The sequence below is a fragment of the Euprymna scolopes genome, chromosome 12, assembly GCF_053919585.1.
Source record: "Euprymna scolopes isolate OS-2025 chromosome 12, ASM5391958v1, whole genome shotgun sequence".
NCBI lineage: Eukaryota > Metazoa > Mollusca > Cephalopoda > Sepiida > Sepiolidae > Euprymna > Euprymna scolopes.
This window is the reverse complement of record NC_136493.1, coordinates 145,993,544-146,019,585: the sequence shown is the minus strand read 5'-3', so window position 1 is coordinate 146,019,585 and position 26,042 is coordinate 145,993,544. Positions and strand designations below refer to the sequence as shown.

General features: G+C 33.9%; 1 protein-coding gene across 1 annotated transcript in view; it reads right to left on the bottom strand.

Annotated features, from left to right (window-relative positions):
* LOC145291527 (uncharacterized) overlaps positions 1-26,042 on the bottom strand; it is a 1,250,821-nt gene that overhangs the window by 559,149 nt on the left and 665,630 nt on the right. Inside the window, exon 69 of the mRNA XM_080137518.1 lies at positions 23,544-23,570. Within this exon, the coding sequence (XP_079993644.1) occupies positions 23,544-23,570 (27 nt within the window). The remainder of the gene's footprint in view (positions 1-23,543; positions 23,571-26,042) is intronic.

Sequence of the window (26,042 nt, the reverse complement as noted above, 5' to 3'; positions counted from 1 at the left end):
CAGAGGTCCGAGTGTTTGTCTTCTGGGTATGGCACAAGCCAACCCTTGTTCATCCATGCCCAGAGTTCTTAATCATAATCTGGTCGAAGCTCTGCACCACTCAATACTCTGGCACACCATTATGCAGTCCTTCAGGTGGGCGGCTACCTGCCCATTTCCATGCTGCTATCCATGCTCACTTTTGATGGTCAACGTAGCAGTAAAATCTGGTTCATTGATGGAGATAGCTGCACATGTGGAAATTTTCCCAACACCGGGTCGGACTGCACCGATAGGTCAAACAATGATACCTCCCAATGCTCTTATTGCATCAATCCCTTACAACAGATCAAATCCCAGTGGTTTACCACGCACTACCAGAGCATCGATCCTAACATAGTCACTATCGTTTGTTGAAATAGTGATTACTTTTCTTCCACAGGATGAGCCTCTAATAGTCAAGACGTTCACTTTTGCTGTCTTCCAAGATTGACATCGATTCACATCTATTATTCTACCTATTTACTATGCCTCCCCACGGGACAGAGTTAGACACCAGGGTCGTTTTTTAACGTGGAGAAAAGGTACAAAAATAAAAGTTGTCTCAGTCGTGAAGGATTTCTCCTCCACCGAAAGAGAACAAGAAAATGAAGTGCAGCATCTGAAGAACAGATGGTATTTATTTGCTCCCCCACTGAGCAAATTAGGCACAAGGCCGATTTTTAATGTGAGGAGTGAAGGGAGGGGGAAGGGAAAAAGGGGACCAGCTCCCGAGCGGTGGGAAATGGGAGCTGGTTAAAGGTCAGGCATGTGGGGTTGCCCCCACATCTGGTCTTTGCTAGTCATAGCTAGTCATGGCTAGTCATAGCTTGCAGTATCTGCCGGAACAGATGGTATTTATTTGCTCCCCCACTGAGCAAATTAGGCACAAGGCCGTTTTTAATGTGAGGTTAAAACCAGCTCCCCTAAAAGTAGGCAAAAAGGGGGCACTCTGGTTACCAAAAATAATAATTGTCCCAGTATAGAGGGTTTCCTCTCCATTGACTGGTACAAATTATCTTAAGTGCAGCATCTGTCGGAACAGATGGTATTTATTTGCTCCCCCACCGAGCAAATTAGGCACAAGGCCAATTTTTAATGTGAGGAGTGAAGGGAGGGGGAAGGGAAAAAGGGGACCAGCTCCCGAGCGGTGGGAAATGGGAGCTGGTTAAAGGTCAGGCATGTGGGGTTGCCCCCACATCTGGTCTTTGCTAGTCATAGCTAGTCATGGCTAGTCATAGCTTGCAGTATCTGCCGGAACAGATACTACACTTTGAGATATTAAATCTTTTATTCATGTTAAAAAAATACAGAAAAAAAATCAACGATGAACAAAAAACTTAGGCACATGGCCAACTCAAAAGGGGGGATTTTGGGGGTCGTTGGTCATCCTTGTCACTCCAGAACTAAACAAAGTCAAAAGTTTCTCCCAGCTAGTATCTTCTTTCACCATAATACCGCATTCACCCTTTCATATTGGGGACGTCCTAGTAACTCCCAATTTTTAAAACATTTTTTATTGACGTGTAAAAACAAAAAAGATAACAATAAAATGGTAACAATAATTCATTTGTGTCGAGGGAGGGGGAAGAAAAAACAAAAGGTGATTAGTAGGACCCTCCCAACCCCGTCTAGTTGATAGACTGCCCGTTCCACTAGGTTTGTAAAAGGAACCTCGCTTCTGCGGGTCAGTCTCTAGGTGGGGATGCCCTCTAGATGGGGGTGAATTGAGAAAAGAAAATTTTGTGGGTAAGGGATGGAGGTTAGTTTGTATTTCTTTTTCTCCAAGATGGGTAAAATTTAGAGGAAGGGGTGAAAACAAAAATTGCAGGTAAGAGGGGATGGGGATCTTGGAGGCTTCCTAATCGGGGAGGGATGGAACACACACTCAGCTAGCTGAGAGACTACTTGTTTAATTTAACTTTACAGAACTGCGCGTTCCACACCTAGGCGGGGAACACGTATTCAAATTTGGCTCCTCTTCGTACACACAGACTTGCCACATGTATCCATCTTCTGTCAAATGCCGCGCGATGCAGCCTTCTTCTATCACATCTGATCTTCACCCGTAGTTGGTGTTTAAAGAACGCGATCAGATCTTGATCAGAAAAAGACAACACCCCCCGGCAACCTTGCAGACGCGACGTCCAAATCACCATTCTCGCCACGGCCAGAATCGTAACGTAGACCATTTGTCTTTCCCGGTCCCACGGCGGCCTCACGTTGTCCACAACATTGAATACAGTAATTGGGCGAGGATGCTCAGGATCTATGCGAGCCGTCACCCCACTGACATACGACCAGTACTGGCGGAGTTCGCGGCAATCGAAGAAAGCGTGATCCGTAGTTTCCACAGCCGTTGTCCCACAACGGGGACAATCAGGCGACTCCAGAAACCCAGAACTGCATTGTATGTTGTTGAGTGGAAGTGCATTTCGGGCCAATCGCCAGGTCAGAGAGAACTCCGAATTGTTCAGATGACTCGAACCTGGCGCCCAGCTCCACGCGGAGCGGATCTCACTCTGCTGCCACCCCAAACGCGCGCATAGCGGGTTGTCAGCGGCCCCCTTCACTAGATCTCTGTGGAGTTCCCTACGGGTAGCAGTCACAAGGTCACTGGACCTTGGTAGTCGTTTTAGCGCGGCTCGGCACTCTTTCATGTAGGCAGATTCTCCCCGCGGCCTGCGACGGCTCTCGATAGAAGGGTCGAGAACGAGGTCGGGGAAGGCGGCAGTAACCACGGGGTGCCACGGTTGGTCCTCCTGCATATAGTGGCTCAGGAAGGCCGGCCTCTCAGCATCTCGATGACACTTCAAGTCCGGCATTCCCAAGCCTCCCTCACACGGACGTTGAATACAGACCTGTCTGCTCACCCAGTGTCTTCCTCTGTCCCAAAGGAGCGAGGACAAGAGTTCGACAAGAGCTTTTAGGTGTTGTGCAGGCAGGGGAAGTACGGCCAGTCGGTAAAGGATGAGAGGAAAGACGTAAGTGGCGCACGCCTCAGCTCTACCCTTTAAGGAAAGTTTCCTAGGAAGCCACGAATTGACTGCAGCCTCCACCTTTGACCGTACCTCCAACCAATTCTTGTCAAGCTGGAGACCCGGTCCGAACCACACGCCGAGGATCCGGACCGGGCCATCTGTCCAGCTGAAGGGCGCAGGGAGGTTTGCGTTGCCACTCCATGCGCCCAACCGCAGTCCTACCGACTTGTTGCGGTTTATCTTGGCCCCTGTAATTCTTTCGTACTGTGTGAGTGCCTCCGACACGACCTCAATGTCTCTGAAGCCCGACACGAAGATCGTGACATCATCGGCGAACGCGGATACCTTGGCAGCTGAGCCGCCAGGCAGAGCCATTCCGCGCAGGGCCGAATTTGCCTCCCCATGTCTCAGCTTGCGGAGAAGAGGCTCCAAAGCCAGGACATAAAGCAGGGGCGACAGCGGACAACCCTGACGCACCGACCGAGAGATAACAAAGGGTTTCGAGCGCTTTCCGTTGACTTGCACGACAGCCATGGGCTGTCGATACATTATGGAGATCCACTTGCAAAAGTCCGGTTTAAAACCGGCGGCCTCTAAGACAGATGCCAGGAAACGATGGTCGACCCTATCGAAAGCTTTGGACTGATCTAAGTTTATCAGCGCGGCTTCCGTGTCGTCATCTATTCCCCCCTCTAGGATCATGCGGATCAGGTGCAAGTTGTTCTGAATCGATCTCCCCTTCACAGCGTAGTTCTGTTCTGGTTCAACCAACTCGTCGATAACAACCTGCAGCCGATTCGACAGGACCTTGGCCAAAATCTTCAAATACTACACTTTGATCTTGACCAAAAGGCCAAAGAAGCCCATTGACGTAGATGCCACTCTCTGGGAGCGCTGCATGTAGGCTGGCACTTATGCCTCATCCCCTTGTTCATTTCCCGAACAGTCCTGGGCCTACTGTCCAACTGTGCTGCATTGGTAGCAATGGGTTTCACATCTTTGGTAATCTCTCGCTATGTGACCTTTGCGGCCCCATCTGTGGCAGTTTACTCCTGTGCTAGGGCTTTTCTCGGTAGGAACAGCAGATTTACCATTGGATGGACTCATGGCTGCAACCACGTGAAGACTTTGGTTCCTGGTTGATGTCAGCACCCTTACTCTTGCTATTAGGTTTCCCATGGTTAAGGTCTCAATTTTTGGTACCTGCTGGAGTTCGATGGAAATGGCATCAGGGAACCCTGTGACAAAAAACAGTTTAGCAAGTTGTTCTAGTCTCCTTCAAAACCAGCCAGTCCAACCAACCATCTGATATTGTTTGCGTAAATGTCCACCTGAATCGCCAACCCCTTTCACCATGGTTTACCTTTAATCTAGTCTTTATCCCCTTGATATGCAGTTGGTTAATTTCACTCATTTCCAAGTAGAGGGCCAATGCATCCCCTCCGGATACAATGGCAGTAGGCTTGTCACATCATCTATCTTTACTTTTTTTCTTTAACTTTTTCAGCCATGCTACTACATCTACCTCGCCAGTAAATGGTTTCACCATGTTGCTGCTTAGTGTATTTTTGCCAAAATAGCTTTAAGTGTTGAAATTTTAAGCTGACAAATCTTGTTAAATGTTCATGCAAAATAAAAAGGTGTTCTTCTTTAGCTTATAACGTTCTTGGCACACAAAAAAAAATGACAATCCTTTTTCTCTTCTCATTTCATAGAAAATCTGTCTTTATTTCTTCCTATTGACATGCGAATTAACCGTACGTTCAACCGACTCCAAGTCAACAAACAATCTCTTTGTTAATGAAAGAAATACTGGCTTTTTATATGTTCAAATTCGGCTGTGTCTTAATTTGCATAGATCCCCTTTTCGTTTCCTATTGGTTGCGTTCATCCATGACTGTTGTCACACAATAAAAGTGAAGGAATTGGTTTGCTGTGTCACCACGTCTGAGGCACAGCTTTGAATCCTGTACAAAACTAATTTTTTACTTTGTGATAATCTGTTTTGTTTTTTTATTTATCAAGCCCTGCAAACTGAATAAATTGTTAGCCATGCAACATCAACAAAAGGTAGTTTAATGCATAATATGATATATCATATGATATATATATATATATATATATATATATATATATATATATGTATATATATATAAAAGAGATGGACTGACAGAGTATTTAAATAAATTACATATTTTAATAGGCTCTACACAAGTTTCCCTGGTACTATAGATTACCAAACAACCTGGAATATAAGGTGAATTGTTAAGGTTGCTCACACTTCCATTTTTTTTTAATCTGCAAATATTGGTTGCTGGTTGTACCATTCATTTTTCATGTACAGTCAGTATTTTGGATTATCTTTTTACTATGACAAAGTTCTCTGTTTATTTTATTTATTTATTTTGCATTTTTTTACAATTCTGTGTGTGTTTATGGGTCTATTTTATTTTACTGAGTTACTTCCCCTTTATTGCATAGAGTGAATTACTAGTCTAAGAGAAGCAACTTGCATATTTCATCTTTCATTAATATTAATGTTTCAGAATTGGATGCTTCTTATACATGTGTTATATTTCCGTTAAAGTAAAAGTTTCTACGGCACGTGATTTTGCACACGTTCCTTTTCCTTTCTAAAAGGACTGAGTTTTTTTCTTCTTCAACATTTCGTTACTAACAGCTCTTTAATATTTTCTCTTACGCTTATTATTTGCTCTTACATTTATTATTGGCTGTGAAATTAGTTTGGTAAAGCCTAGTAAAGAGGTTTTGCTTTGTCTTCCGTTCTATGATAAAACACCACAATTTACCAAACTAATTTTTTTATTTTTTTCATGGAGAAGATAATTCGCCTGGATAAATTTGATGTTTCCTCGGCAGACCCTCAGGCCAGCAAGCTTTGGAAATTATGGTTCCGCAACTTTAATTACTACTTATCAACTATTGCTTCGTTAAACCCTGATAAGCTAGAAGTTCTCTATTTAAATATCGGTTCCTCTGTTGCTGACGTTATCGAAGGTTGCTCTGGGTTTGAACATGCTGTGGAATTATTGAAAGGCGTTTACAACAAGTCTCCAAGCGTTATTCACGGTAGACATCTGCTTTCCACACGGTTGCAACAAGAAAGCAAGTCTGTTGACCAATACCTTCAGGCCTTGAATCGACTTGCCGCTGACTGTTGTTTTAAAGACATAACGGCCACCATTTACAGGGATGAATCTGTCCGTGATGCATTAATTCATGGTCTCCGGGCCTCATTGATACGTGCTAGGCTCCTTGAAACAGACACTCTCTCACAGAAGCTACTCAATGTGCTAGGGCTTTAGAACAAGCTCACTTTTGCGCGGAATCATATGCCTTCCAGATTGGAGCAGTTGCTGTTACTTCTACTACAGGAACTAAAAATGTGCTGACCAATTCTGCCGAGGAGGCCACTTGTATTTCTAAAAATTCTGTTCCAACTTATTCTCGAATGGAGTTTGACTCAGTTCTCTGCTGCCCTTCCTGTTCGCAGCAAGTGCTACAACTGTGGAGGGCGACGTCACCTTAAGAATGACCGCCACCTTTGCCCTGCCCGCGATAAGGTATGTCGAAGCTGTGGTAAACTCAAGCATTTTTCTAAAGTTTGCCGTTCTACTCTAACAACACATTCACGTTCTTCTTCTGCTATCATAGGGACCCGCGCTAAAGGTGGTGATAGTTGCCCTCCTATCACCGAAACTGTGGAGTTAAAAGGAAAAAGGTTAACTGCCCTTATAGACACCGGCAGTTCTGATAATTTTATCAGTGCTTGCATTGTCAAAACAATGAGACTGCCCACTTTAAAACGGAACTCCGTAATTTCTATGGCATTATCCGCCGTTTCGTTAAACTGTCTGAATATTGCACCGAGAACATTTTCTTCAATGGTTGTGAATATAAAGGAATTGACCTTACTGTGCTTCCTGACTCCTGTATGGACATTATACTCGGTGTGCCGTTTTTTAAACTACACCAGGGCATCACTATTTCTTTTGGTTGGATCTCAGGATGCCTTAAAAATCTGCGCGCTAACCAAAATCAGTTGTGCCCCTGTAAAATTGTTTTAACCTGACCCCTGATTGCAGACCCATTGCTACAAAATTCCAAAACTACCGTGCGGAGGATGCCCGATTTAATGAAAAGGAAATTCTTCAACTACTTAAGGACGACGTCATTGAAATCAGCTATTCACCGTGGCGTGCTCAAATTGTTATAACTTTGTCGCCTAATAGAAAGAAACGACTGGTGGTTGATTTTTCCCAAACTATTAACCGTTCCATCCTACTTGGCGTGTACCCTTTGCCTCGGATTGAGGATCTCGTAAACCAAATTGCCTAGTATCATATTTTTAGTACGATTAATTTGTCTAAGGCTTACTACCAAATTGAAATTTGTCCCGAAGATCGGCCCTACACGGTTTTTCAAGCTGGAAATCGTTTGTATCAATTCAAACGAATACCCATGGGTGTCACTAATGGGGTTTCTGCCTTTCAACTATTTATAAATTCCTTTATTTCTGAAAATAAGTTATTTGGAACTTTTTCTTACATTGATGATATTACTATTTGCGGTGAAACTCAAGAGGAGCATGACGCTAACTTGGAACATTTCTTAAAGGCTGCTTTAATATACAACCTCAAAATAAACCGAGTAAAATCCAAGTTTTTGCTTCGCTCTATCAATTTGTTTGGATACCAAATCTGTGACAGAACTATCCAACCTGATCCTGAGCGTTTGAAACTCCTTCTGCAAATGCCTCCTCCTTCGGATTCAAATTCGTTAAAATGTGCCTTGGTATATTTTCTTACTATGCGAAATGGATACCTAAGTATTCACACAAAATTCGCCCCCTAGTTGAAAATAAACAATTTCCCATGCCGCCTATAGTTGTGAATTCTTTCGAGAAACTTAAAGACGTCGCCGAATCATCTGTAAAGGTTATCGACAACGAACCTCTTATTTTTTAATCACATGAAATTCATGCTAAAATATTCCTGTTTTAGAAATGAGTTATGTTAGAAAAAAACTCTTCTCTTTTAATGAATCTGATTAGCCATGTTTTGCAAATAACTCATGTGACTCCTTCTCAAGTACAGTATATCACTAAAAACCTAGACACTTCAAAGCATGTAGACCTGATCTCATCTCAGCTGTACTATTAAAATATGCTCAGCTGAGGTTGCCCGAGTTCTCTCCAAACTTTTCAACAAATGCCTTAACAAATCTTGTTTCCCTGATAAACTGCTTCTGTCGTACCAGTTTACAAGAATTCTGGCAAAAGAACTGACCCATGAAATTATTGTCCCATTAACCTTCTCCTTCTTTTCACCAAAATATTTGAGTCTATAATTAATAAAGCTCTAATCTACCACCTTACAGTTGTTACACTTCTGTCCGACCATTAATATGGATTCAGGCAAGCCTGTTTTACTGCAGATATTCTAACTGTAATCTGTGAAGTATATACCATGCACTAGATAAGGCAGGAGTGGGGAGAGCAGTAGCCCTAGATATATCTAAGGCTTTTGACAGGGTATGGCACGATGATCTTCTCATGAAAATCAGATCCTATAGTATTACTGGACGAATACTTAACATAATTAAATCCTTTTTAAATAAAAGAAGAATCCAAGTTGTCCTGGATGGTCGTGCATCAAAACAATATGATATAAATGCGGGTGTACCTTGGGTCGATCCTTGGACCTTTATTATTCCTGATATTCATAAATGATCTCCCTGATAAAATTGTCTCTGAGATGGGCATATTTGCTCCACCTTTTATATACTATGACAACAACAATATACTCCTCCTCCTCCTCCTCCTCCTCCTCCTCCTCCTCCTCATCATCATCATCATCATCATCATCATCATCATCATCATCATCATCATCATCATCATCATCATCATCATCATCATCATCATCATCATCATCATCACTGACAAGTGTTACTGATTTAATATTGCCATGTTGTGATTATAAAATGTTCCACATAATGGCTTATGGTCAGTGGATGACCTTACATGGCAAATGAGGTGGCAGAAATGTATTACTGAAAAACGATGTGAAACATTAAATACTTTGAGCTTGGTGAAATTCTTTAGAGAGCAATCTTGTAAGTACAGTTTTTTTTTTATATATCAATCAGATGATGTAATGCAGTGCCAAATGTGTATTAGTTACTTATCCACAATCAGATGGTTGTGGTTGGACTAATGCTATATCTGATAACTTATTATATTTTTGAAAGTTAGTCTCTTTCTTGTTCAAGGTCCATATCTGTGCATTGGTAATGGGTCTATTTGCTGCAAACACTACACATTATTGTGTTTCTTGAACTAACTCTCATGACACGTGTCACACAGGAAATTTCTTGCTTTTTCATTTATTTATCCTTTTTGTAACCGAAAGTAAATGTTTTTATCTTGATAATGTTTCTGATAGCTTTATAATTCTGATATATCCCAGGAAAGGGATATATTTATTTGAACTAGCTGAGTGATCTTAGCTAAGGTATTCAAGTAATAATCTAGTAAGTCACCTTACTTAATGAATGTCAGTGGTCGAAGCTGATAATATCCTTAAGCATGAGGCTTTCAGTATATCTTTCATCATCTCTTCCAAGCTGCTCTACGAATTGGTATTTATGCCTTAACTAGTCAATCATATTCTTGTGAGGAGGAATCTGGAAGTACTCATACTCATTGCATCAAATTCCAAGAACAAATTTTTCTATCAGGCATGTATTTGTTGTGTGATGATGTATGAATTTGAAACCTAGCTAGAGACGATTGAAGACATGTGTTGGAGAATGATGATATAAAAATAATATGATGAATGTGATGCGAGTCCATAACTACAAGCTTAAATCTGATTTCATCAGAGGAAGATTAAATCTGGAGAGTATAGGGATATTTGTATGCAAAAGAGTAGACTTCAATAGTATGTCCATGTTGAAAGAATGGATTAAAGTTCTTGAATTGGGAGATCATCAATAAAGGAGAAGTAATTCAAAGCAGAAGATTAAATTAGTTTATATAAAAAGGAACAGCAGTAAATGACCAAGAGATGTTTTGATAAAATTTAAGGAAATTAGTTTAATGGAGATAGGTGGTCCACAAAACGTGAGGACGTCTGGAAGAAATTGGAAATAGTCGGTGGCTTAAAATATGATACAGTCGAGATTAACGAATCAAAATGGGAGTAATAGAATAGGAAACAACAAATGGGGGACTTAAAAATTAGAAGAAAAAAAGAAGAGAAACTGAAACTAGATATCCATGCACTAAATGGTTCTTCAACTGACCATGCAGTTATTTTGGTCAAGATTTTGGACTGGATAAGGTTCAATCTCATTGATTCAGATGAATAATTAAGGATTAACTTGCAATAAAAACCTATCATTTCTAAAAACATATATAAGCTTTTGGAATTATTTAATATTAGAAAACCTGACCAGTTCTTTAACATTCTTTGAACTGGGAAACCAGCTTTGTTTTCGTGAAAACCAACGAAATCTCATTCTGGTACACTGAATCTACTCCTAGTTAATGAAATCTCAAAAATTATTTTTACTAAAGACTTGAAATACTCCTTGTGTTACTGTTTACTGTCAGTAAAAATTAAGATATCTAAATAAATATACAATTTAAGTGGAAAAATATTTTATCCATGTGCCACTAAAATTTTTTGAAACCAAATATCATGTAATAGAATTCAAACAACCCCAAAAAGAGTTGTTTTGGGCACATTTATCTGGTGATATACACATGCTAAATCTCCTTTAGAAAAATAGCATTCATTAGCTAATTGTGATAAAAGAATTTATATTGAGAAATGTTATATTAAGGTGTTAATTAATCAAGATGGCTGCGATAATAAATGGATAAGATGAGTTAGGTAAACACATGCTTTTATTTACGAGACCATTGCATGGAATACCATAATAACTGAGGCAGTAACTCTTTTCAATTTCAGAATTATGACAAAGGGACATAACTATCACATCAAATAGGGATTTGATGATGCTATTCAGAGTGCAGAAATCATACAAACCAAATGCAAACCATTCGATTTCTTTACAAAATATAAGTAATCTGTAAGGAAATTAATGAAACTCCTGTTCTACAACACTGAAATGAACACCACCAAATCTCACTGCAATGAACACCAAATCTCCAACGTTCTTTCTCAGCTGACAAAAATTAAAATACCTGCCTTCCTCGATTCATTCTTAAAGTAGTTGTTGCTATATGCAAATGAGTACCAACTATTAAAAAAATCTAACTACAAATATGGGTTCTATTCTTTTTTTCCACTGAAAATCGAGTGTCCAATGTCATTTCATAAGGGAAGAGAGAACGCAAAAAAAAAAAAAAACAAATATATATATTTATATTAACCGTGACGGCATGGTCCTGAACAAATTTGTCCACGCAATCTCTGACAATACCGCCAAATCAACATGTGATGCTACCGAACAATATTGTTGAATCAACATGCCACATTCTAGTACAACACTGTTGACCGCCACGCCACTGAACAATATTGCCAAATCAACACGTCGCTGAACAATATTGTTGACTCGACACGCCATGCTCCAGAGCAACACCATTAACCGACATGGTATCAGAGCAATATTTGTCAACTGCAACCGAATGACTCATCAGCCTGTTTTTTTATAGTTGTCGGGCGAAACTCAATCGTCACTTTGGAGTAAGATGTATACAGCTCATTAGTAGACTTTTGATTTGTGATCTAAAAGTCTAGGGTTCGCTTTTCATCACAGGTAGGCCTGACTCATACGCTGGCAGACAATTCTTGTGCACTTCCACGCATGCTCATCACACCCAATATGCAAAACAGATCGCATGCTTCAAAGCTGGTAACACTTCATTTTCTTCCCCATTATTACAGTAGGTAGCATTTAATCAGCCTTTATATTTTAAACCACAGTATAATAGCATTTAATCAGCCTTTATATTTTAAACCACAGTATAATAGCATTTAATCAGCATAATAAGGAAATTATTATGTTATTTGAGGGATAGATAACTCTGGAATTTAAATGTTTCTTAAATTCTGCTTGTACAGCATCTAACTTAGGACCACAAAATTGTCTAGTTTTAGCAAAGACTGGTACACAACTTCCCATGTTAATTATATGATAAACTCTGTAACTTTTGCTTGTATCACTTTAAGGGGAAAGCACACTATTGTATTTACATATAACATCACTTGCACTTAAAGCTATATCAACTCTATTTACCACTATGTTCATAATCTCTGTTACTGCATTTATTTTCAACTTGTATTCCGTGATTTTATGTTAGTGATATCTGTTTGTATAATCAGCTATTATACTAAAATTCTTCCAGAAATTTGATCTAAACAATGAAATGGTGACATTCACAAAAGTCCACTAAAAGCCCATTTTAAAAATGATATCCTAACTTGTAAACTAGTTTCACTATAGCATTTTATTCTCTCATTGTTAGCTGTAAAAGTATACACCAGTATAGATTTCAACATAATATTTACTACAGAAAAAATGGAAATACTGACATTTTATCTTAGTAGCTTTTAGTCTGATGTTACAACAATATATTTTCTCACTGGTACTTTCCTTCTAACTATAGCCAGTGTTTACTCTGTACATTCAGAGTTATTGACTTCAAGCCATATTCAAGTTATCTCCCCTGAATTCTTGTAACAAGAGAATAAACTCTTCATACATATGCAAATTAATGGCATATGTTCACCAATGAGCGACTTACAAAATTATGCTTTTCTTCTTTTCTACATTTTCTTTTTTTTGCGAGAGAGATGATTTCTATTACACCCCCTCCTGATATCACTATCACAGAAATGGTAGGGAGATAGTGATTGCCTTCAATGTGTACTTCTATGTAGAATCGGAGGTGTTACTTCCTCGTTCCCATCTTCCTCATTACTACCGTCATTGCCACTGGCACATTCCACAATTCCCTTTTCTGTTTCCATAGACAGTGTTTCTGAGCTCATCCAAAGGGGCAGTAGAGGATCAGGATTATCCTTGAATTGGATGCTTTCTTCTTCATCATCCTCTGAGGTAGAGGAGCCACAACAAAAGTGGACATCTTTTACATGACATGGGTCACCATCACCAAGATAGTCTGAGGACATTATTTTTTCTATTCGTCCACTGCCAAACCTTGTAGTGCACTGAGCATTTGGTGGTTTTATCCAAACACAATCTCCCACTTTATACAGTGTGTTGACAACTCTAACCACTGATGGTGTGACATCTATCCCTTTTATACACTATTCGTAGCAGTAAATCCCATTGGCTGGTGCAGTTGATAGTGTTGCATCATCCTTGGGTGTTACATTATACCAGTACACAGCTTTTGGAATCAATCACTGCGTCCTGGCTGCAATTCTTTTGATGGTGCAGTGACACTGCTCCGCTATGTACATCAGTAATGCATTCTAACCTCCCATTCGGTTGTGAATTTCTGAAATTCTTGACATCGAAATATAGAGACATTATCAGTCAAGATTTCAAGTGGGGGATCATATTCAAAAAAGATATATCTTCATTGTTGCACAATGCTGAATGTATCCTGTCGTGTCAACAGACGCCATATTGTGAAACATGTCGGGCCACAGTCTGTTACGGTCAAGAAATGTTTGCCATCATAATGAGTTATATCCATACCTATCCGGCACCAGTTTTCCTCCACCTCAAGGTTCCTTTTTTGCCACTGGGATGGTGCTGGATCAATTTGCTGACACTCTTCGCATGAGTATTGCTGCCTTGATCAATGCCTTCGGACAAAATATGTATCTTGATGAATTCCAGAATGTCCACTCTTCTGATGTATGTCAGTTGTGGAGGATTAGATCCCTGCTTCATTATATCATTCCATCTTTTTGCCACTCGAGTCAGCTTATCAGCCAAATTCTGCTCCAATGGAACTAAGGTAATGTCAACCTGCAAACTGTATTCGTCAACTAGACGCTTTGTTATCACTAGTCTCCTTCGTATCAACATTTCACCTGCGGCTTTAGTCCTAACTCATGTCTTTCCAATTAAGGTGTCAATCAACCAGTGGCAAACACACAATGAGTCAGTGTAGAGGTGTACAACCCATGCCTGCCATTGTAGTGCAAGTTTAAGGCCTTTCAGTGTGGCATCAAGTTCCGCCAAATTAATATGCTAGGCATCATTTTCCGGATGAAGCCATTATGCATCTTCTACGACATTATCTAATCGTTCCAACACTACACCTGTAGCCAAAGAACTCACATCAACCCATGCATTTAGTTTGTGTCCGAATACATGCCACTCTCTCCAGCAAATTAATGGCATATTTTCACCAATGAGCGAGTTACAAAATTATGCTTGTCTTTTCTTCTTTTTTACATTTTTTGCTGTCATTTAAAAATCAAACACGAGATTGTTTAGGAGAATGATGACTTCTATTACACATTACTTCTGTTCATTTTAGGTGGGACTCCCAAACAGCTAACTGTTTCAGCATGACCTTTTTCTGCTTGTTGCAGCATTCCTTATGAAAATAGTTCTCAGTTAATACAAAGTAAGTTCTATTTACTTTACATAGCCAATGCATTTACCCTGGCAATCCATGTTATTTTAATTGTTTATATGAAATTTTAACATTGATTTTTTTGTTAGTAATGCTTGTGATATATCATTTTATTATACCCCTCTTAAGTTTGTCTTTGACAAACCTCTCTGCAAAATATATGTATTGTGGGCATAAGTCAAACACGGTAGTGTTTGAATATATGGTCAAGTGTTAGTTTTACTCATTTAGAACCGCTTTAAAGCTTCACTGCTCACTCATTTTGCGACCAAATTTCAAACAATTTTTACAGTTTATAGGTAACCTTCTCAGCTATATTTTGAAATAAAATTTTTAATTGTAGTTCATTAAAACAAAAGTTATAATAAAATTACTGGTGTTTAAACGTCTTCAGAATAAGTAAGGAATGTGAGAGACGATTTCTTCTGATTGACTGTTGGTTACGATAGCAACTGCTTCGTCATCGACACCTTCATAAAACATAGCAGGAACGTTGCTCGCATGCTATCTTATTTGGGTTATATAGAGAGAGAGAGTTAACAAAAGCGATGCTCTTTGTCGTGTTAGGGCAGATAATCTTTTGTTTACGACATTGCCCGTTAATTCTGTTTCTCTCTTTTTTGTCCCTTTCGATTTATTTATTTAATTACATACTTTTTTTTTAATTTTGTTATTTAGTCAATTTAAGAAGTTGGTAATAATTTTTTATGGATTGTTGACGATGCATAACACAAAACATAAAATATTATTTCAAAGTTAAGCCTGGAAAAATCATGGATTACATTAAAAAAATGCGAGCATGAAAAGTAATATGGTAAAGATTAAACTTAGAAAAGTAAAAGGACTAGTTGTTAAAACTGGAAAAGAAAAAGACAAGATATTCTAGTAAAAATATAATAAACTTATAACTTAAAATATTGCAGCATTAAGAATTTATATATAATGTTGCATTGAATCTTTAAAAATATTCTTAATGCTGCAATATTTTAAGTTATAAATTTATTATATTTTTTACTAGAATATCTTGTTTTTTCTTTTCCAGTTTTAACAACTAGTCCTTTTACTTTTCTAAGGTTTATCTTATCCATATTACTTTTCATGCTCACATTTTTCTATATAATATATATATGCAAATTTAACCGTTTTATTATTATTATTATTATTATTATTATTATTATTATTATTATTATCATTATTATCATTATTATTATTATTATTATTATTATTATTATTATTATTATCATTATTATCATTATCATTATTATTATTATTATTATTATTATTATTATTATTATTATTATTATTATTATTATTATTATTATTATCATTATTATTATTATTATTATTATTATTATTATTACCATTTCCTTATCTTTATGCCACTTTTTATTCAAATTTCATTATATATAACACAATATATCCAATATGGTGACTGCATGTTGGAAATGTGACTCCAATGCATGCATCATTATAAAACATATAAGATGGCATATCTAAATTTATGCCGACATCTTCTCCATATATAACGATGAGTGGACACATAAAGTAGTAGTACTTTTTTAATTTTTCCAATAGTTTTGATCTTGTATTTTCATATACAGACACTACTGACTCTTTTTGTTTGGAATAGTCATGAGAATTCAACACTGACATAGTATATTAGTCATGGTGTTAGGTGGCAAATTGCAAAAAATGGTGTACCATTTTATATGCTTCTTTCTTTTGTTGGAGATTGAATTGTGACATAATTACTGTAAATTAGTCAGTTATACCTGTGTTCATAAAGTAGAGTGGTTAAATACTAACTTTTTGTCCTTCAATATTTATATTTGATTTTTTAAATTATATCTGTATCCTGCACAGAAGCAGAATCAAATGCAAGGGAAATTAAAAGATAAACTGAAAAAAGACAGAATATTTAAAAATATGGAGCAGACGATAGATGAAGAAAAAGCAACAAAACTTATCTTAAGTTAAATGCAATATCATATATATATATATATATATATATATATATATATATATATATATATATATATATATATATATATATATATATATATATATATATATATATGTTTTATTTTTTTTCATATTATGTAAACTATGCATGTACTTTAGTGAAACAGGAAACTTAATTTTCGCTTTTTGTTTCTTTTTATTCACTGAAATTGTTTTTAATGTAAATAAGTTTTATTTTTGTAAGTATCTCTTTTACACTATTGAGTCAGTATTTATCAAAGTAAAGAGCAACTTGAGGATAATGGTAAATGAGATGGAATGACTATCAGCCAAAAAATGAGGAACAATAGTCTGAACTACTTTTGATTACTTATGGGGATCGTTTATAACAAGTATTTGTTGACAGTATATTTGAAGACATCCATGTTGTTGTGTCGATTGACTTCGTTTGATGAGATGAGTGCTGGCATAGCTTCCTGTGATCAAATCTAAAGTCAAATTTTGTTGTCCTTAAATAGGATTTTAGACACTCTAGGGAGCATGTCAGGAAAATTATACTTTAAATCATAAATCAAAGAATTTCATTAGTTCTAGAATCGCCTGGTAATACTGATGCATGCAGAAATGTGCACATAATCATTTGTTTTTAAACAGCCATAGATTCAATATCGCTCCATAATAAAATAAAATACTGTCGCTATTTGCTACAATTTTCTTGTATTAATGGACGAAAGAGACGATTATCTTATATGAAATGATAAGTGTTAAAAATGACCTAGGTTGTTCTACTTCCATTGAAAAATAGTGGAAAGGAAATGAAAATTACCTAAGTGGATCATATTTATGTTAAATTAACATGACAAACGCCTAAACAAACATCCGCCATCTTATTTATTTATTTTAAATAAATGGAGGGTCGGGGAGTTATTCTTTTTGCATATTATTACAATTCTAGACTTATTTCCCTTCGCATCCTGTAGAAATTTCTAGGAATTCATACTATATTTTTCCAACATGCCAAGTTTTTATCCATTACTTCACACGTACAAGTTAACTTGTTATAATTAAAGCATGATTTTAAGTAAAAAAAATATATTGTTTCGCATAAATGCTATAATCCATTTCACTATAAACAATCAACTTTCTTAAACTAGTAAATTACCGAGAGGGTGCATTTGTTTACAAATTTTTTTTTATACATTTTCGTTATCAAATTGAACTTTAAAGTATGTCTACAAATTTTTTTTTAATATCTTTTCGTTATCAAATTGAACTTTAAAGTATGTCTACAAATTCTTTTTATACCTTTTCGTTATCAAATTGAACTTTAAAGTATGTCTACAAATTTTTTTATACCTTTTCGTTATCAAATTGAACTTTAAAGTATGTCTACAAATTTTTTTTATACCTTTTCGTTATCAAATTGAACTTTAAAGTTCAATTTGATAACGAAAAAGTATGTCTACAAATTTTTTTTTATACCTTTTCGTTATCAAATTGAACTTTAAAGTATGTTTACAAATTTTCATTAAAAAAATCATGTATTATTTATTGATTATCAATTTTTTTTTTTGAAATAAATGTAAAACATAATTTTCATAAATTAATATGTTACCACTTTTGGACCTGTTTGGTTCTCTTGATTCCTTTTGGAGCCAATGTGATGGTTGACAACATCCATAATTAAAGGGTTGATATGGAATCAATAAGACTTTAACATATCTGTATCCATTTCATGACTGCACTCGCCCAAAAATAAATGTGATTTATCTTATGTAAGTAAAAACAGAAGGATCCATGATTTAGATAAAAATTCAATCAATATCATGACGTTAATTCAACTTGTTTGGTTACTATAAACAATCGATTATTTATAGGTGGCATCGGTTTGGATGACAAAAACAAAAGAAACATTTTTGTTGTATGAGTTAGATATGTGTATGTATTTGTACACAGATTTGCTCCTTAAGTAATTAATCGATCATTATAAATTTTGAAATACAATTGCTATATGTAAGGGTACCAAATGTTGGCTATATTTAGTTTTATGCAAATGGGTAAAAAGGAAGAAGCCTTTCATGAACATTCAGATACCTTTCTTTTTTTTTTTTTTGAAAATTCTTGAAAAATGTTAACAATAGCTATTATATATCAATTAATAAATATTCATCAAATTTCAGTTTCTTTGGGGTGTTTTAAAGGGTCTTTAAGGCGTATAACATGTAAATTGAAATATTTTAGATTTGCATTAAATTTGATCCAAGTAAGAAAGATTGCTTGAGTTTCAATTTATTCTAGAGATCCTTTATTAAATAATAATTTATTCTAAAGATCCTTTATTAAATAATAATTTATTCTAAAGATCCTTTATTAAATAATAATTTATTTTAAAGATCCTTTATTAAATAATAATTTATTCTAAAGATCCTTTATTAAATAATAATTTATTCTAAAGATCCTTTATTAAATAATGTTTTATTCTAAAGATCCTTTATTAAATAATAATTTATTCTAAAGATCCTTTATTAAATAATAATTTATTCTAAAGATCCTTTATTAAATAATTTATTCTAAAGATCCTTTATTAAATAATAATTTATTCTAAAGATCCTTTATTAAATAATAATTTATTCTAAAGATCCTTTATTAAATAATAATTTATTCTAAAGATCCTTTATTAAATAATGTTTGATTAATGAATCCTATTTTCTAGGAAGTAATGTTACTGATACTTTGAAATAGAGACGGCAATTTATTTTGGAAATGAAGATTATTATTAATTACTAAGTTTAGAGAATGATTACTGGAAAATTTTTTTTACAATTATTTTCATGCACTGAAGATGGAGAGGAGAAGGGTCACTTTGCTCTTATGCCTCCTTTTAAAATAGAAATTCACTTTCTGACAGTTGTGCATGAAATGGCTCTTTTTTATTGTAGAATATCATTTATGCTACCTTTACATATAAATTAGAGACATCAATCACGTCGGCTATAAAGTCACATATTTCTTTTTTTATTAATTGGGCTCTATACATGGAAAATGTCTGTTTTAAAAAAAAAATAATTGTTAAAAAATTGATGCAACCTCTGCGCTGAGGCCTCATCTTAATTTTTTATGGAAGTATATACAAATTTTCTTTTCTGGGATAGTAATCCCTAATTGCAAACACTGTGGTTGGGAATAATCTGATAATTTCTTTTAAATGCGTTTAACATTTAAACTAAAAATTGCATTTTAAATAACGATTACCGGGTAAATAAATACTGTATGCATTGGGATAAATTCTTAGAGAATATTATTAGTTATTAAAGATATTCTTTAATCATTTGCAATAAGGGAAAAAACATTGTTTCAAACTGGAATTAAACATTCACTGTTACTTACTTCATCCACCTACTTCTATCCCAACCTCCCATTTCTCTTTTTCCCCCTCAACAATAACTTCATCAATGTAACAGGATAAGTGATAAGTAATCGAAATCTGCTTCATTTATAATAAAAGAAATCTCAAAAGGCCAGTTAAAAAAAAACAACAACAACAACAACAACAACAGATTATGGTTATATGTTTTAGTTTGTTTACTAATGTTTTGTATGCAGATTATAATACACTATTTTCTGCTATAAGAAACAAAATATACATTCAGACAAATAAATTAAGTTAAAAAATATAAATATACAAGAGATTGGAAGAGCCAAGATGCAAAAAACTGGTAATGTGAATGGAAAATAAAAACAAACAGATGAAGTCGTATTGAAACGATGGTAAACAATATTGTTTTTATCAAAAATATTTCACAATCATCAGTAAGCTTGGTTACCGATATGCCCGGAATAGTGTGAAGTATTTCATTCATTTTAAACATTACAGGTTTTCTGCATTGCTCTTGGCTCTTCCAATCTCTCATGTATTTGCTTACCAGCAATGCTTCAAGCAAACTACCTATTCTTCTTAACAAATACAAGTACATTCAAACTAGTTTGTTTGTAGTAAATCTCATAAGCAGGATGTATTGAATTTAAAAGTGCCCAATCGTGTGGAAAACAGATCAGTTTGGGGATATTATTTTAGAATTATGTTTCTGAATTTTTGAGATGAAGATTGGTTATCCATATTATTTGGAATCTTCGCACTACGGTTCTCATCTTGAGTGTCATTTTCACAACATTTCAGTCCATGTAACCTCCAACCTTCTTCAGATGTATCTTGTCGAACTCGGGAATTTTTTGGGGAAAAAATACAATTATGAATTACTTAGGACCTCTATCCAGTCATGGCTGATGGAACGAGAGCAAGCTACCTCATAAAGTAAAGAGTACTGTATGAAATTTTGTTTAAATTCCCGAATTCGACAAGATATACCTGAAGAAGGTCGGAGGTTACATCGACCGAAACATGAAAATGACACTCAAGATGAGAACAGTAGTCTGATGAATCTAAATAATACGAATTATTTTTGAATATTATGAAAGTCTTCCATGTTTCCTCTAGGAGAGGACTCAGATTGACTTGAATATTTCAGATTAAGATTTTCAGAACTATCTGAAATAGTTGATAACTTGAAAACTATAAAAAAATGTCAAAGAAAAATCAGATTATATTAAATTATATGGATTAATAACTAGATTTAGCTGGGGTTAGGCTTTACAAATGTTTTTTACTTTAAACTGTTTTATGCAGTCAAGGGGCTGTAAAATATACCATTAGATCTTTTCTTTGGAATTGTTTGATGTGCCCAAAAGAGCAAAAGCCAAGGATATCTAATCTATGTTTCCTTGAGGCAGGAGAAAGCAATAAACTTGATCTAGTGAAAAGTTTCCACCTAAAATTCATCCGCATTAAATTTTTCTAACACATTTTTACTTTTACAAACTTAAATTTAGTAAAATAATAATTATAATTCTTTGATATTTCTCAACAAAAGTAAACTTTTGCTTCATTTTTAAAAATTTCAATTAATATTTAAAACTTGATAAATACTTAAATATGAGACACATTTTAAAAATATTTAATTTTTTTTAAAACAGATTATTTAAAAAAACAAAAAACAAAAAACAAAAATGAAGCTATTTCCTTAAAGGATTTTACAACAAGTAGTTCTTAGATTGTGTGGTACAAATATCTCCCAGTCTTTTATAAAATATATCCAAACAAGTAATACCAACCTTTAATGTGCTTGTAAAGTGCCAATGACGGGTGTAAAGTATTCCATTCTTGAAGGATAAGTTAATACTGTTTTCCAGAGGCCTGTTTATATTTGGCCTTATTTACCTGCTACACTGTTCAGTACAGATATGATGTCTGCCCCAATCCTATCACAGATTATAGTTTAATAATATATTTTTTAAAGCAAAATCTTTTTATGTAACTGCAGAAGACATGAAAAGGTGATTAGTAAATATTAAAAATTTAGTTTATTCATTACTAAGATGTTTTAGTCATTACAACTAATGCAATTTGAGAATTATTGTGAGTATTGCGGTTACTAACATCACAAAGTTCTTATTATCAAGTTAGATTTAAAATGAGAAATTTCCAGAGAACTCAGAATTACTCTGGTGCTAGTGTTAACATTTTTGTTAGTTTTGGAGGTATTACAAAGCTTTAACAAGTTAGGTTTGTTATTTTCAAGATAGGTAACATGAACTCTATTAGCTTTCAAAATTTCAGTAGATTTATATTAAAGATATGTAAGTTATACATTTAAAAAGAATACTTGGATTGATGTATACATTTAAAAAGAATACTTGGATTGATTGGTAATTTTTTTGTTTATTATTTTATAATTTTAAAAATCTATAATGGTTCCTTTACATTTCCTCTTAAAAATAATTTTGTGTCTTCAAATTCAATGGAAAATATTTGTTTACGCATTTTGTGCTAGTTTAACGGGTCTCATTTGTTGATCGATTTATCTGAAAACAATTTCATGTTTGTATAGTAAAATCAACAGTACAAGACATTTAAATTTGAAGCATTACAAATGAAACGTCTTTTAAAGATAAATACAACATATCTTAGGAATTAGAGATGAAAGTGAAAGTAATTTGTTTTTTTTTTGTTTCTTTTTTACTAAAAAAAAAATGGATACCTCTGAATGAAAAAAATCTACAAAAAATCCAAATTATCCGATCTTAATGAATTTTTCAAGATTAATTAATTAATAAATAATTGTAAATTTACAGAATTTATTTTATTAAAAAAAATTTTTTTTTACTTTTTTTTTTTTTTTTAGACCACTTCATTTATTTTACACCCTCATTTCAAGAAAGAAATGTATCTTATACCCATAGTCGAAACTTAGTGACTACTTTTACGAAAGAATCACACCCTGAGGGTCTGAATTCAAACAAAATTATAGGCAGTTCGTATTTAATTCTATCAAGGAAAATATTTTTTTTGTTACATTGAAATTTTGGATTTATTAATATAATTTTTTTTATCAAGACCAGTCTTAAATATTTTTTCATTTGCACTGATTTTCTATTTTTGTTTTTTTAAGTCAGTGATATTCATTTGTTGGTTTAAAAAATAAGCAAATTGCTTTCACTTTCAGTTCCCATCCCTAGAAAATAAAATGTTTCAAAAGACAAATGACATTTTCTGCAAATTAATTAAAAATATATCTCTTTTCCAATTAATATTTAAAGATATAAATAATTTTGCATAGGAAAAAGAATATATATATATATATATATATATATATATATATATATATATATATGATTACTTCATTTAATCACTATAAATTAATATATATAATTTTTAATTTTATGCATAAATTTTGAGTATTTACTTCAACAATGCTCAATACATAGGTAGAGCAAGGTAGTAACTTATGAAATAATTGTCATATATATTTTCATAACTTACTATATATATATATATATATATATATATATATATATATATATATATATATATATATATATGTGTGTAAAGATAAAAGATACATGAAAATACTTACTGATGAATCCATGTAGTTTTGTTGGCACTATTATAACAAAGAAGAGAAAACATAATTTGAGAGGCATTTTATTGGAAATTGGATACAAGCACAATTGTAAAAGGAAACTTTAATTTTTTAAATTTATGTAAATTTTTCACACAAAAATTTAGATATTTATTTTTCTAAAACGTTTTCTTATTTGTTATTTTTCTAAACTTATTTCCAGCAAATAATATATTTATGACGTAATGGTTTAAATATTTGACTGAAATGATCAAGATAAAAACAACTATTGATGTGGTTTGAAACTAATAAAATGCAATAAATTGGATGTGGGATTTTATTAGGAAAAAAAGATCTAATATATTTTACCATAAAAAATATTAAAATAAAATAGTCAAGGGAAGAAAAACTTGTAATTTTGTTTTATGTTGGATAAAATAGCTTAAAATTAAAAGATCTACATAAAAAGGTTAAAATAACCAGATCAAGATAAAATTGTCAGGATAGACATATCAAGATATTAGGTTCAAGATAGAAAAAGGTCAAAATATTAAATTCAGTATCAAAATGGTCAAATTAAAACGATCAAGATAAAAAGTCAAAATAAAGATAAAAAGGTCAAAATATGAAAATCAATATAAAAATGGTCAAAATAAAATGTTTTTTTTTTACAGAAAAAAAGCAAAATAATAAAAAAATGTCAAGAAATGTTTAATAAAAATACATGCGGCTTAGTTGTTTGTTAAAAAAATAAAGTATATAAAATTATTTGTTAAGGGATAAAATATATAAAATTGTTTGATCAATATTCTAAAGACTAAAGAGGTTGCTTGATAAAACATAAATATGAAAAATGCTGGAAAGTTGATTCGAGTGTTTTATAAAACAAGTATAAAAACGGGAAAAGCAATTAAATGTTTGACGAAACAAATTAACATAAATAAGAATAACATGAAACAGATCAATATATAAAAACGCACGAAAATGTTATTGTATTATTTAATAGAACAGATTGTTACATAAAAAACAATTTATATTGACTTGTTCAATCAAACAATATTATTAAATTTTTTATCTATTTTGTATTGATATTTTTAATTCTAACATCTATGTTTCATTAAGAAAAAAAAAAGAATAAACATTCTTTTCATGTCGTAGATGCATCACATATTTTCAAATATTAACTTCTATATTTTTCTTCAAATCAGTCACCTTGAGAAACTCTCGAAATAAAGACGAAACGTTGATGAACATATAAACAATTTTCAATGTTTTCATTTTTCATTATGGCGGATTATGATTTCCATATAGACATGATATTATGAACTAACCTTAACCTACACAGCTAATAGATTCTAAAGAAACCAAGAAGAAATGCATGGCTAATCATCAACATTCAGTTAGAACTAAGATGATTACAAATAAACTGCAAGTAAATCAACTGATCTCATCCCAAGTATGAAATAGTTGATATCTGATTGAAACCTAATTCAACAAGTCTAACTATCAATATGAATCATTAGGTTTTACTCAGGTATAACACATTTCATAACAATTTGGGATGTGATTGACTCTTAATCTTGTCACATTCACTCCCCACCATTTTAACAGCTTCTCTAGTAACCTCCCATTCAACATTGTAAACCAGAAATAGGATTCTTTTAATCCTGTGTGATACATCTATTGCAGCTTTTTTTTTTTTTTATCTCATTATATGCAATTTCCTCTTTGTTGCCAGCTGTGAATTTGCAAACATTCAAGAGGGTTTTAATCTTCTCTTCTTTGTATACGTTTTCAAAAAATAACCCAAGCAAATTACAACATGAATGGTCCCACACACAAAACGATGCTATTTCTACCTCTAGCAACATGGAAAGAGAAGTCTTATGTGTTGCATATAACGATGGTAATGATTAGTCCCATGAGATAGAGAGATTAAAGGATGAAAACTTGAATAATCTGAAAGACTTACTTGGCTGGTTCACCGGAACTGTTCTGGGTGGAATTAGCGGTGAATTCTTCCAGAGTTGTTTGTCTGGCTGGATCTTTGTTGATTACAATTAACACGAAAATGTTTGGACCCAAAATATTTGGTAGTTTATTTATTTAGCTACAATATTGTGCATATGCAGAGATAGAAAGTCAAATGTCTAACAGTGACAACTTTTTGAAGTATCGCATGCCAGCATGAATGTTTTTACCTTTAAGTGAATTCCCTACATGCACGATGGTCAGGTGGTTTTTAAACTTCCAATCCCCTTGATAATTTACTGCATATCTTCATCCTTCAAGATGACCTCAATGTACAGAGAAATTGTTCACGGCTTGTTAAACAAAAGCAACATGATTTTTGTTGAATACGTTTTTATGATGTCAACAATAATGTTGCTTATCTGAATTGCAAAATAAACTTCAACCAAATCAGGAAAACTAGTCTTTATCTGAACCATTTTCATTAGTTTTTATCGCACATTTAATCTTTACATGAGAGTAAATATAGCTAATGCTTGTTAG